The sequence below is a fragment of the Ursus maritimus genome (assembly GCF_017311325.1).
Source record: "Ursus maritimus isolate PB19 chromosome X unlocalized genomic scaffold, ASM1731132v1 scaffold_X1, whole genome shotgun sequence".
In the NCBI taxonomy this organism is placed as follows: Eukaryota; Metazoa; Chordata; class Mammalia; order Carnivora; family Ursidae; genus Ursus; species Ursus maritimus.
Window position 1 is genome coordinate 43834138 of NW_024423319.1, and position 15004 is coordinate 43849141.

Consider the following 15004-nt stretch of genomic DNA (forward strand, 5'->3'; position numbering starts at 1 on the left):
GGGAACATCTGGCAATGTCTGAAGATATTTTTGGTTGTGAAAACTGATGTGGGGGGGGATTGCTGTTGCCATCCAGTGGTAGAGATCAGAGATGCTGCTAAACACCCTACAATGCACAGGACAGGCCCCCACAATAAAGACTTTTTCAATTCAAAATGACAGTAGTGCCAAGGGTGACAAACCCTACATTAATAGCATTGTACCAATATCATTTTTTTTTATTTTGACAAAGTACTACAGTTACAGAAGTTATTATCATTGGGAAACGCTGGATAAAAGGTACACAGGAATTCTCCGTACTAGTATTTTTGCAAATTCTTGTGAGTCAAACTATTTCAGAACAAAAAGTTAGACTGATTAATACTACTACAACTACACTACTCATAATAATAAAAATAATAATAGTAATAAAACCCTCCAATAACTCCTCATTGCTCTTAAAGTAAAACCCAAACTCCTAAATATATATTTCTTCTCTTAAGATTTTATTTATTTGTCAGAGAGAGAGAGAGCACACACAAGCAGGGGGAACAGCAGGCAGAGGGAGAAGCAGACTCCCCTCTGAGCAGAGAGCCTGATGCGCGACTTGCTCAATCCCAGGACCCTGGATCATGACCTGAGCTGAAGGCAGATGCTTAACTGACTGAGCCACCCAGGCATCACACTAAACATATATTTCAAAACCCAGTTCTATCTCTACCACTTACTAGCTGTGCAAACTTAGGCAACTAATTCCCAGTTTTCTCATTTATAAAGTGGAAATAATAATTCTGTAAGGATTATATAAACTAATGTTCACAAAAGCACTTTTTAAATTAGGAACTGTTGTACACATGTGAAAAATGATTATTGCTTTTCAGACCTGGCTCTCATGTCCCCCCTAGATCATCTCCAGCCAGACTGAACTATTGGCTGGCCCATGAATACACTCTTTCTGTGTCATCTTCATTTTGAGCTATCTGCCTAGCTCTCTCCCCAGTCTCTGAACTCTGCCAATTGAAATTCTACCCACGAAGAATTCATGCATAAAAATGTACTGGTTAGAAAATGGGGGGGGGAATCTTAATGTTCCAGATGAGAGAAAATGGTAAAGAAAGTTGTTACAACACAAATGAGCAAAAGGAAAAAAGGAAGAGAGGCAAACCAAGGAACAGACTCTTAACTCTAGAGAACAAACAGATGGTTACCACAGGGGAGGTGGGTGGGAGGATGGGTGAGATAGGTGATGGGGATTACAGACTGCACTTATAAAGATGAGCACTGAGTAATGTAGAGAATTGTTGAATCACTAGATTGTACACCCAAAGCTAATACAGCATCGTATATTAACTAACTGGAATTCAAATAAAAACTTAAAAAGCCAAAAAAAAAAAAAAAGAAAAGTTGTTATAGACCTAGAATAGTGCTGAAAACTATTCATTCACTGATTGATTTAACAAATATTTATTGGGCATCCAATAAGTGTCAGGCACTTTATTTGCCATTGAAATACAACAGTGCACATGGCTGACAATAAATATTGATAGAATGAGCAAGAAAACAGATGAATGAATAACAGACTATTTTTAAAAGATTTTATTTATTTATTCATGAGAGACAGAGACAGAGAGAGAGAGGCAGAGGGAGAAGCAGGCTCCCCGCAGAGCCAGGAGCCTGATGCAGGACTCGATCCCAGGACCCTGGGATCATAACCTGAGCCAAAGGCAGACACTTAACCCACTGAGCCACCCAGGCATCCCTGAATAACAGACTATTATGTAATCATTTGTTCAGAGCTTTAAATTTTTTTAAGTTCTAAGAAAAACTGTGATATAATGTTAGACAACTAAGATGGAATATCAGATAGTTAAATGGAAAATAGTACTTGTAAAAAAGTATAGGAAAAAATGAAATTAAGGGCGCCTGGGTGGCTCAGTCAGTTAAGCGTCTGCCTTGGGCTCAGGTCATGGTCTCAGGGTCCTGGGATGGAGCCCTGCATCAGGCTCCTTTCTGGGGGAGGGGAGCCTGCTTCTCCCCTGCCTTTCCCCAGCCCCACCCCCGCTCATGCTCACTCTTTCTCTCTCTCTCTCTCAAAACAAATAAATAAATAAAATTGTAAAAAAAATGAAATTTGTCACTATCATTTCTGAATGATAGACAAGGTTATGGGTGAACTTATTTTATTTTATATTATTTTTGGCTTCTTTATACTTTCCAAATTTATCACAGCAATCATTCATTACTTTTGTAATTAGAAGGAAAAGGATACTATCTTTTAAAAGTAAAAAAGGACTCCCAACCATACTTCAAGATTCGTCTTAGATTTTGCCACTTCCATATATTTCCAGATTTCTACTGAATGTGACCTCTTCCTGCTTTGAACTTCCAAAAGATTGCTTTGCTTCTCTCTTGTGGCATTTGCCTTCTTCCACTTAACTTAAAATCTCATGTCTTGGGGCGTCTGGGTGACTCAGACGGTTAAGCATCAGCCTTCAGCTCAGGTCATGATCCCAGGGTCTGGGATCGAGCCCCATGATGGGCTCCCTGCTCACCAGTGAGCCTGCTTCTCCCTCTGCCTCTGCTTGCCACTCTCCCTACTTGTGCTTTCTCTCTGTAAATAAGTAAATAAAATATATTTTTTTAAAAATCTCATGTCTTTCTTTCCATGTCTTGCTCACTTCTGTGATCCTTGTACACAGCACTTGACACTGAGCTGGAATACAGACACACGTGCATGCCCACACACAGTAGGGAGGAAAAGGATAACAGTGAAGAAGGATAAACGGACAGGACAGAAGAGCTTTCCCAAAGCAGACAGGAGTTCCAAGGCTTCCTCAGACAGGGAAGAGAATGTAATGCCAACTAGTTTCTCAAACTACAACTAAAACCATCAAGTAAATTCCAGACCCCTCCTAGGAAGAACTTTGCCACCTCGGTTTGTCTGTTGGGAATGTCAGCTAAGCTGGGAGGAAAATGAGAGGATAGAGGCAACTTGGGATAAACTCAGCTAGAAAAGTTTGCAGCCTTGGCCTTGGCGTTGGCCTAGCCACCCCACTCATATTCTCCATATTTGTCAACCATATATTCTCAGCACTGCTTTGGGGAACACTAAGAAGTGTGAAGTGTAAGGAGTTTACAATCTAATGGAGAAATCGATATACATACATTCCCACACGTTCGTGCATTCGTGTCTGCATACATTTAGAGGTAACTCACACTCAGGTGGTATGGGATAAGAATCAAATGAAGAGTTCAGACTGCAAGTGCTGTTGAGACCTCATAAGACAAGAGCACTGTGGGCTGCAGAATGGGAAGACATCCTGCCAGAGAGGAGAACTGAGCTAGAAATGGAAATAGCTAAAAGCCATGGCAATTAGCACACCATATTTTTCTTTCATCATAAGATAGACTGAACACAAATTACTTTCCCAGATCACAGCAAGGATCAAGAAGGTCATGAAAGGCTTCCCTCTGAAGGATCCCTACTGAGAATGCTGTTGTAGGGAGCAGGCCTTTTGAGGTTTGAGCCCTGGGTGCCCTATGTAAAGAATTCCTTAGGAGTGGTGTCCAATTCATGCATCAATGCTTGTAGCCACAGTCATTTCTACAAGCTTTCTGGTCACAATGGCCAAAGAAATGAGACAGAATTTAAAGAAAAATCATGGAATTTTTATCCTTGACTCTTAGTTATAGCAGAGAAGCCCGGTGTCTGGACTGGGGTTTTGTGTGTAAATGATTCAGTTTCAGGAAAGAAACCTGACGGGCCCAGATGTTCCAAGATAGGATAGAAAATGCAAAACTCAATCACTTACTGCCACGTAAAATCACCCGCAGTAACAGATCTCCAGGCTGTCTTTCCTTCCCTCCTGTCCTCTCTAAGGGCTAGGACTATATATGCAAATAGCCTTGGTGAGTTTTCCTCTCACTTTGTGAATATAGACACAATCTCAATAGTCTGAAGAAATTATAGAAAACTCGTTCCCCCAAAGGTAGGTATGAGAAACCTCCATATGACCCTGACATCTCTAAGAAGTAATAGCTCTTTTTTTTCAAAAAGCCAAAGTTTTTTTTTAAAAAAACTTTTATTAAATATTTTTGTACTCCAAATAAATGATATTTAGTAGAAAATAGACACTACTTCATTAAAGCTAGAAAATAGACACTACTTCATCAAAGCTACTCCATTCTTCCTATCAAGTCTTTCTGTGGTAGATTATCAGGGGTGATCTGTAGGCCTTTTGCTCAGAGACTGAAACCATTTTAAATCCCTAACTACAGAGTCCCCTTGTAGGGAGAAGTAAGGATTAGAAACCACACAGTGCTATGAATGGGCTCCTGCAGGTCTTAGTGAGCAGAAAGCCCATACATCCCACCCACACATATAGCCACACCTGAGAGAGGAGACCTCACCTGCAGCAGAAACATAATGTATGAGCATGAAACTTCCATAATATTACAGTTGTCTTGACTGCAAAGGTCCCTAAAAACTCTCTGGTTTACAGACCAGAATAAAGACTTCTAGTCTTTATTTAAGGGTCATTAGCTCCTTCACGAAGGGATTATTGCCTGGCAGAAGGACTTCTCTTGGGAGTCTAAGCTTGCATCAGCCAGCCACCCTTCAGCAAGGGAAAGGCAGATAAGTATGTCATCTTGGGGCGGTAGTGCCAAAGCCACAACTGAGGCACCCCGAGCCTCTATAAGGGGACATCAGCTCCAGATTATCCTGACGCTTAGCTTCTGGAGGCTAGTATCTGATGCCTCCACGTAAGAGGAATGAAGTCCTGATTGATCCCACCACATGGATGAATTTAGGAGACATTGTGCAAAGTGAAAGAAGCCAGACACAAAAGGCCACATACTGTATGATTCCCTTTATATAAAATGTCCAAATAAGCAAATCTATAGAGACAGACAGATTTATGGTTGCCAAGGCTGGGGGAAGTGGGAATGCAGAGTGAGTACCTAATGGGTACCCGTTCCCTTTTGGAGTGATGACAGTGTTCTGGAACTAGATAGTAGTGATGACTGCACAACATTGTGATAGTACTAAATGCCATTGGACTGCACACTTCAAAATTGTTAAGATGGGAAATTTTACGTTATGTGTATTTTGCCACAATAAAGAAGAAAAAATACATTAATCTTTTAGTTCCTGTTCTAGAAATTCTATTTGCTTCTTTTTTATATTTCGTTATTTCTCCCTTGTGTTTTTATATCCTCTCATTTATTTAAACATGATAAACATGTTTTTAAATAGTTTGCACATGATAATAAGTCTTTGGAGACCTACATCTTTGGTTTATTTGTGTTGATGGTGGCTTTTTTTAAAAAAAAATATGTGTGTTTGGGTTTTGTCTGTGAGAATCTTGTTAAAGCCTCATTTAAGGGTAGACTCCTCCAGAAAAAAAATAGATTTGTTTTTGCCACCTGTCTGGATTTGTTACCAGGAATGAATTATACTGTGCTTATAGTGTTCATTTGAGCTCTAAAGCCACATGAGGGCAGGCTTGTGATTGCAAATATCGAAGAACACCATCGAGAAACTGAAAAGAAAACTTAAAGAATCACATCATAAGGAGTCTAGTATCCAGAATATATAAAGACTCTTACAATTTTACAGTAAAAAGACAAACGATAAATGGGCAAAAGACAAACAGACATTTCTCCAAAGAAGATATATGAATGGCTAACAAGCAAATTAAAGATGCTCGACACCAGTAGTCATTAGAAAAATGCAAATCAAAACCACGATGATGCCATTTCACACTTACAAGAATGGCTATAATTCTTTAAAAAAAGCAGAACATACCAAGTGTTGGCAAGGATGTGGATAAATTGGAACCCTCCTATGCTACCGGTAGGAATGTACAATGGTGCAACTGCTGTAGAAAACACTTCAGTGGCTCCTGAAGAAGTTAAACATAGAATTACCTTATGACCCAGTAACTCCACTCCTATGTATATATCAAAAAAGAAAAAAACCTGAAAACTCATATTCAAACAAAACTTGTACACAAATGTTCATAGCAATCATGGCAGTGCTATACATAATCACCAAAAGGTAGAAACAACTCAAATGTCCACCAACTGATGAATAAACAAAATGTAGTGTATCTACAGAATGGAATATTATTCAGCCATAAAAGGGAGTGAGGTACTGACCCATGCTACAAATGCATAACCTCAAAAACATGATGCTAAATAAAAGAAGCCAGACACAAATGGTCACATATTGCATGATTTCATTTGTATGAAATATCCAGAATAGGAAAATCCATAGAGATAGAAAAAAAGTACATTAGTGTTTATCAGGAGCTGCAGGGAGGTAAGGACTGGGAAATGACTGCTAATGGGTACCGACTTTCTTCACAGAGTGATGAAAATGTTCTGGAATTAGACGATGGTGATAGTTGCATAGCACCGAATATACTAGAAATGACTGAATAATATATTTTTAAAAATCATAATAGTACTGTTATGGAACATGTTCTCTCTATAAAGCATCATTTTAAGAGAGTTCAAATCCAAGGTCCAAAACCTTACCAGCTGGGGGCCTTTAGACAAGTTACTTAACCTCTCTGTAACTCAATAACATTATCCATAAAATGAAGGTAATAGCAGCATCTACCTCCCCAGGGTTGTTATTAGAATTAAACGTGTTAATACATAGAAAGCACTTTGAACAGTGCTTGCCACATAGCAAGAATTAGCTAAGTGTTAGCTATTGTGATCATTTCCATTAATCCTCACAACAACCCCATGAAGTAGGTATTATTAGTTATTTCCATTTTACAGATGATAAAAACAAAGGCACAAGAATAAGCAACTCACCAGGTTATCCAGCTAGCAAGTAGCAATCAAAACTAGGATTCAGACACTAGCATTCTGGTTTCAGGGTCCCTGCTCTTAACTACTGTCACATTCTACTTCCCATAAATCTGGTATATCAAAGCCTTGAAGTCATAGCTATTTCTGCCTAGCATGAGGTCCAATTAGGTATTTAAGGTTTTCAAAAAGTGAATCAATTTAAGTAAACATGTTCATTAAATGTTACCATGGCTGGTACCCAGATATGGCAAAACTAGCAAGGGGCACATGAATGAGGTTTAGAAAACGATGGAGTAAACCTTGGAAATCTAAGATGTGAGAGAACACACCTGAGCTGTTACCAATGTACTAAATAAGCTACTGCACACCTTGATTAAAACCTGTATGGATCTCTTGTGTAATAACTCGTCCCGGGCCAAAATTGTTCACCAGGTATCTGGCCAAAAGAGAGCGAGGCCAGCAGAATCAGCAAGAGCCAGCCTGAGGAAGAAATATTTTGACTGAAGTCAGAGAGGGGCTGTGGAGTTGTCATCCATTGACCTCTTTTTGAAAATGAACTGGTCAGCCAACCACCTATTAGCTGGTTTCCCACCCGCCACCTCTGGGAGCATGAGGCAGGGGAATTTCTCCATTAGTCACAGCAGTCACAGTACCCACCACCCACCACACTTTAAGGAGCCCAGGAAAATGTTTTAATTTCTTTTGAAATCAAAAGAAAAAATTAATATAATCCAAGCCATATTACATTTATCTTTATACCAACACAGTTGTGAAATACATATATATTAAAGATATGTGAAATACATATATTTATATATATGAAATATATTTTATAATATATTTAAATATTATATATAAATATATATTTATATACTTTATATATTTATATAAAACATACGTGTGTGTGTGTGTGTGTGTGTGTGTGTGTGTGTGTGTGTGTGTGTATTTCATGGAGGAAGGGGCCCAGGAAGGCAAAAACGCCTAGGGTCCAGAAAAGTCCTAATATGGCCCCAATGCGAGGGTGGGTCCCTTCGCCTCTCCCTCCTGTGTCTGCAATTAACCAGCTCAGCAGCCAATGCATGTAGCACCTTGCTCCTGTCAGTGTCCCCTCAGTGTTGAGCAAAAGCGAAGAGATGGGTTAGTATTAAGGAGGGTACCTATTGCAATGAGCGCTGGGTGTTATACCCAAATAATGACTCATGGGACACTACATCAAAAACTAATGAAGTACTGCATGGTGACTAACATAACAATAAAAAAAAGTGAAGAGACAGGGTGGGAAACGCAGCACTCCTGAATCCCAAACTACTGGCTGGCTTGGGGAGACTCAGCAAGGAGAAAGAGGCTTGAGGCAGAGCAGGAGGAGGAGGAGATCCCTGGCATTCAGGATTTCTCAAGGTTCTGCCCAATAATCTTCTTCCCCAAAATACCTTCCCCCTCGACTCCTGCCTGGAACCTCACCATTATATACTCTTTTGAAATAAGACGACAGTGATACGGTGAAAAGTGCACAGACTTTGTAGTCAAACTTGCTCGTATGGCCAAGGATGGGCTCGTTGCCTGGCTAGGTTTTCTGTGTAAAAAATGGGGATGATAATAATGGTGGTTGTAAAGGTGAAACTAGGATAAATTGTGTACAGTGCCAAGCAGAGGGCCCATTATTAGAAGTTATTCTTAAAAATGAAGGACATTAACATGTCCTTAGAGCACCTGCAAACACTTCTTGGAGAAAGAACCATAGAGCCTTCGATCGTGGCCCGGTCCTTTTTTATTTGGCACATTCGTGGAGAAAACCAGCTCAGGAAGACAACGGTAGAAAAGGGAAGGGGAGAAGAGGTAGTGGGAAAGGCGGGAACTCTTCCCAGGTTTGCAACACTGGCCTGGGAATAAGGAGCGCTTTAGGCGCCTGCTGCAATACTGGCCCGGGAATAAGGCGCGCTCTCGGCGCCTTGCAGAGCGGGGTTGCAGCAAGCACAGCAAATGTTGCACGTGCCAGAACTGAAGGAAGGAGCCCGTGCAGCACAGGCATTCTTGGATGCACTAAGCACTTGGCAAGTTTCTACACTTGCACTCTGACGTGGGTTCATTACTAAAAATCTGAAGTCCTTGGAGCTTTCTCAAGAGGCAGGTTGAGTTTCTCGCAGCGTGCATGTGAGCACCGGACTGCTCAGCAAACCTAACTACAAACCACCGCTCCCGGGATACACGGTGGCATCTGATCGCAAAAACCCAGTGCAAGCAGGCTCCAAGCTAATCGTTTCGTCTTAATCACTAGCCCGATACTCGGACTTTGGGTGCAAATAGAACAGAACCAAACAATCCTATCCATTAGTCGCCAAGTTCTAGGAGGGGAGAGCCGCACTCAGAGCCCAACGCAGGGTATACTAACTTCCCTTTAGCGTGCTTGGGTCGCTGAGGGCTCCGCGCTTTCCGCAGCCTTATCTCTCCGTCTTTTCCCCCCTGAGGAAGCAAGGGACACCGCATCCTTTACGGTCTGGGGAACATCGGAGGTTGAGCGGAGGAATATGCTGCGAACATTCCTGCAGAAACTCCTGCATCTAGAGTGAAATCTTGCCCCCCCCATCCCCCAAAACGACTTTCTCAATCCAGCACAGCCCCATCCTCCAATCAGATATTTCGTCCGAGTTGGGAGTTGTCAGTTAAACTGCAATTTGGAGTCACAGTTCCCCACACAAGTATGCCCATTCTCGCAAACACTCGCCCTATTTTACTTACACGCCCTGGCTGCAAGCGCGCCCCCGTGAGGTCCCACCAATACCAACTAGAGGTAATGCGAACGATAATAGAGGGCGTCTAACCGACGCGAGCGCGTACGCTTTGAACCTGCGGAAGGCAACGTACCCCCTATATAAGGCGCGCAAGCCTCAGTTTCGGCGCCAGAAGAGGTCTGGGCGCCAGAAGAGCACTCCCCTGGGCGGTTAGTCCCAGCTCCCGCCGCCACCACCCAGGGATCGCCACCGACCCTAGCAAAGAATTCGTGGACGCGCGAGGCTTCATCGACAGCATTGCAGACATGGAGCGTAATTTCGGGTGCAACCCCTACGACGCCGGCTACCGCAACCTGGGGGTCGACGAGGAGGAGGAAGAACAGTATGGTCAGTGCCTAGACGGGGACAGGTGCTTTGGCAAACTCCAAGAGAGGAACTTCCCTGGGAGGGTCGGATGGATGGGCCACTGCGCGGCAGTCGCCCTCTATCTTCCGTCGCCACCCCCTGCCTCCTCAGCCCACGCAGCGTGGGCTCCGATGCTCCGGCCTCTCTTTTGCTTTTTTCCTTTCCCAGATGCGAAGCCAGTCTTGACCCCGTTGGTTCTAACGGGAAGAGAGGAGGATACGCGGTCCGAACCTGAGCGCGAAGCGGCGGCGGCAAACAGCGTTGGCGCGGGAGAGCCGAGCTCCTCAAACGAGGAAAACCAGGAGGGCGGCTTTGGCGGGGGCTTGGAGCCCCCGCAGCAGCAGGAGGATCCGGCCCCCCCGGCCGTGCAGGGGCCACTGATCGCGGAGAGGAAGCAGCGCCGCTACCGCACGGCTTTCACTCAGCTGCAGCTGCAGGAGCTGGAGGGCGTTTTCCATCGCACTCAATACCCCGACGTGTTCGCGAGGTACGTGGCTTGTTCCTCTGGCGCGCAGTTCTCCAGGGGCCTCGGGAGTTTTAGGCTTTTTCCCGGGACCCTTTTCCTCCTCTCCTGAACCAAAAGCCGCTTAGGGGTTTCGAGGGTGCCAGGGCCGGTCCTTGCTCTCAGGGGTTGGGGCAGTGCTTAAAAGAGCTTGCGGGGCTGTGAGACAGTAGCAGAACTAGGGTGAAGCGAGTAAGGGAAGGGCGGATTGATCCCGCTGTTATTTAAAATTTTTGGCAATTTGGTCCTCGTGAGGTTTTTTTTTTGCGTTAATTTTTGCATTTTGAATACCGCATTAGAATATTTATCGCGATTGCTCAGTTTTTTCGCGCATTTAAAATTTTGCGCACGAGGCTAGCGCTTCCCTCGCATCACCGTAGTCTCGGCCCTGCCACGTGGAGCGCTATTTCCTGGCGGCAGAGTTTTGAGCGTTTAAAAGCCAGCGTGCAAGGAACCCTTGTGGTCGGATCGCGGTAGTGTACGGAGGGCCAAGGCCTATTCTGGCCCCGCTGGAATGGGGGACCAGGACATATCGGTGTGAGGTTTAGGGGCACTTTTTCTGGTTCTGCTGTATTCAGCCTTCGCCCGCCAAACAGCAAAAAAAAGAATCTCCCTTGAGCGCTTGGCCGAGGATTTGGAGTTCCTCCTTGAGGGTTTCCCTCTCCCTTTACAATAAACCCTGGAAATACTCTGGTTCAAAACTCCGCTTTAAAGGCCTTTGGCGTTTTATTTATTTTCACAGAGGGACCTCCCAAGAAAAGATTTCCAGGGTTGTTCTCTGCTGTTCCACAAACAGAAAAATTGATTGAGTCATATTCAACTAACAGACACACTACCAGGAACTTTCATATATATTCCCTTTTTCTATCTTCTTTAATACAGATAAGTTTTCCATGGGAAAACTCCCTAAAGCAAGCCTCAAGCTGTATTACAGAAAACTGCACTGGGAGGTGGGATAGAAATAATGTACGATACATTTCATTTTATCCACAACTCCAAATACTGAACATTTGCAATTTTTCTCCCTCAGAGAAGAGATTGCAGGACGTCTGAATTTGACAGAAGCCAGAGTGCAGGTCAGTAAATCCTAAAAGAGCACTTGGCGCAGGGCAGCCATTCTAAAACATACTTGAGTGGACATTCTGAAGTTGGTGTGGTTTGTTGCCTTTCCATGTTTCACAAATAAGTTTTGAACATCGGGTGCTTTGGGGGTGGGAAATGACATAGGTAAGCTGGAGCTTCTGGAAATTTCCCATTATCAGAGGAAATACGATTTCCTAATGGAAAAAAAAATGAACATACTTCTCCCCCCATGCATACACATACACACACAGACACACACACACACACACACACACACTTTTTTCCCCAATAAAGTTCACCTCCTTTTAACACTGGTATCTTTCAGGAAGGCTGTTAGTCCTCCCTAAAGGAATATTTCTATGTAGAATCATGTTGGGGCTCAATCCCACCTTGGAAGTATGCAAATTAATGCACTGAAGAGCTTGATTAAAAGAAGGTTTAACCGTACTAAATTATTTGAAATATTTAAAACCAGGTATAAGTTCTCGGCTAAATGAATGAATTTATAAATATCAGACACTGGGGTGAAGGAGTAATTCACACATAGAACACAGTACATGAGTAACTAATATATGTTTAGTAAACCGAAACTTGTGGGAGGGCTGGAGGGTAGCTTAAAAGTCCAAGTGCCTGGTCTTACTACCTACTGCCATTTTGTAAGTGTTTTGTAAAGCAGCATAGACAGTAACAGCCTTAAATTTTAATTTTTTGGAAGACTTGGATGTCCACCTGAAACATTGCTAAAATACTAGGTTTATGGTAGTAATGGGGAAAGGAAAGTTGTCTTAAGGAATGGAACCAAAAAAGGAAACAAATTTTAATAAAGTTTCACGGACCTAAGAAGAGGTGAAAGTTTAGAGAAGTATACATTCAAAAATGTACATTGCAGATGTCACACAAATTCAACTTTATGACACTACCAAATGTATAAATGAATATTCTCATGAGGACTCTTTAACACTGTAAGAATTTTTTTTTCCCTTTTTGGTGGTAATTTTTTGAAAAGGTAGATTTTCTGGAATCTGATTTTGAGCATGCTGTCATTTCAAGCCAGATTCTTACTTGTGTTAACTTATTTTTTTAAGACTTTATTTATTTATTTGACAGAAAGAGAGAGAGCACAAGCAGGGGGAGCAGAGGGAGAGGGAGAAGCAGGCTCCCCTGGAGCAGGGAGTCCAGTGTGGGGCTTGATTCCAGGACCCCGAGTTCATGACCTGAGCCAAAGGCAGACGCTTAACTATCTGAGCCACCCAGGCGCCACTCTTGTGTTAATTTAAAGCACTTTTCAGGAAGTGATTATTAATTTGTTGGTCATGGGATCAAATAGGTGATTATTTGAGGTCACAGAAAATCATAGGTACATCAGAGAAATAGGACAAGTCCTCTACTTTCTCAGGCAAGCAAAGTAATCTCAGAGGAAAATTAAAACAAGATTTGCTGAGTTGCTTTTCCTGCTCCCTGGGTTTATGCAGTCCTCTCAATGGATTTCTGAAGGGAAAATGAGCCAGAAAATCCAAATAGGGAAGAAGACTACGCTCTCACATATTTTCAAGCTCTGTGGCATGAATTTTCCCCCAAGAAACTTTATAATAGATGCTTCCTCCCACCTTTTGCAAATATAGTAGACCTCTTTTATGAAACCAGTATTGGGACTATGGATCTAATATTGGCCCATAGCAAAATTTTCCAGATGTGGGCTTTATTTATGTTTAGGGAGATTTCATCACTGATACATTTGAATCTCTCCAAAATGAGCTCTACTACACTGGCTTTTTTTTCAGACTGTATATTCATGCAGCAGGACCCCAAATCCTAAGATGGAAGAGAGAAAAGGTAGCTGCCCACAGAGAGAAAAGGCCCTTTGCCTCAATTAAAATACTGCAGTTTGGGAACTTCCAAAAGGATTAAATACAATGTAAACCCTATTAACTAGTATGCCAAGAGGACAGTAAAGTCTAATTGACTACTTTTTTGTCCGTTTGTTTGTTAATAGTTTAAACACTCAGGGAGGAGCCTCTTGTGTGAGCCCTACTCCCCCCATTGTTGTTGAACATCTTCCTTAAATGCATAAATGGACCTACCTTCCGGCCTTAGGAGTGAGTGATGGGATTGGAGTCTCCTTAGTTGAGGAGTGGAGCTGGCAAGGCCTAAGGTGCCCCTCCCCTCTGGGTAACAGCGGCTTCTGTGGAGGATTCTAGAACTGTAGCCAGAGCTGAATGAGCTGACCACCTCCTGAGCCCAGGGAGGTTTGGAGGGTAAGGTAGATGGAAGCATGCAAAATTGATAGTCATGCCAATAAGGTACCCAGGCTCTTATCTGGGGAAAAAATTTTCAGTTTATTGAATTTGGATTCAGTTAGGCTAAACTTTTCCTTAACACTAAAGGCTAAAATAGAAAGGCAGCATCGAGGGGCTTCAGCAACTGTCATGCCCCACCAGTCCTGGGGACCCCATGATCAGGCCTCCTTTGACATACCACCTGTTTAGAAGAATGATCCCTTTAAACATCACTGAAGGAAACTTCTCTGTCTAAAACTGCTGTGTGCTCCTATGGATTGGTAACTTCAGACTGAAGAGGAGTTTTTCGGAAAGGGGGTGGTTCCCATCAGCATGATTTTACATCAGGCCCACCTTTATACCATGCTCAGCCTCCCCCATAACCAGGGTGACACTTCCCCTGGGGAGGAGGGAATGGGAGCAGCGGGACAGCTGGTGATGCAATATCTCTTTACCCTGTTGCCAGGCATAGGCATTCATGTCAGGGAGCCAGTGCACTTTATCACGTAGACTTACATCCAAGACCTGGGGGGAAAAACATTAAAGAACCCTAAAAATGGGAAGAGAGACAAATCAGGGTGTCCAAGTCTGGACTAGCCGTGGCTCACTAAGAGTTAGCTGAGGGGGAGGTATGCGGTTTGCTCTCCCAAGGTATTTTAGCGATAAGGAAATCGCTTCCCCCCTCCCCTGCAATTTGAAAGGTCAATGGCAGCGTTGCATGTTGTGTGTTTTCTCTTATGACCTTAACTGTTCAACGCACTAAATTACCAATCCCTTTTTTCCCTCTGATTGAAGGTCTGGTTTCAAAACAGAAGGGCCAAGTGGAGAAGACACCAGAGGGCCCTGATGTTTAGAAACCTGGCCCCTGTTGCCTTCGGCCCTCCTGTGGGGGTGATCTTTGATGGGCCCTATCATGCGATCCCTATTCTAGAGCCCGGATGGAGATGTGTTCCTCTGGTGCCTAGGGGGCTTATGCCTCCTGGGCCACACCTGCCACCTCTTCTCCCTGGGCCGCCTCTGCCCCCCGGGCCACCCCTGCCCCCTGGGCCACCCATGATGCCTATGCCACCTCTACCACCTGTGCCTCCCTTTGCTCTGGCCCCTGTAGGCATGGCATGGGCCCCTGTCATCAATGGTCATTTCGCAGGGCCCATTTTCTGAAGTATGCTCTTCATGATAATTCTTCCAAAGTTTTTTTTTTT

At 43.4% G+C, this 15004-nt stretch overlaps 1 protein-coding gene across 1 annotated transcript; it reads left to right on the plus strand.

Annotated features, from left to right (window-relative positions):
- Positions 1-9841: 9841 nt before the first annotated feature.
- On the plus strand, positions 9842-14963 carry ESX1 (ESX homeobox 1). Its single transcript, XM_040628188.1, has 3 exons — positions 9842-10428; positions 11474-11519; positions 14598-14963. Exons 1-3 carry the CDS (start codon positions 9842-9844, stop codon positions 14961-14963), a joined length of 999 nt encoding a protein of 332 aa, XP_040484122.1.
- The last annotated feature ends 41 nt before the right edge of the window (positions 14964-15004 follow it).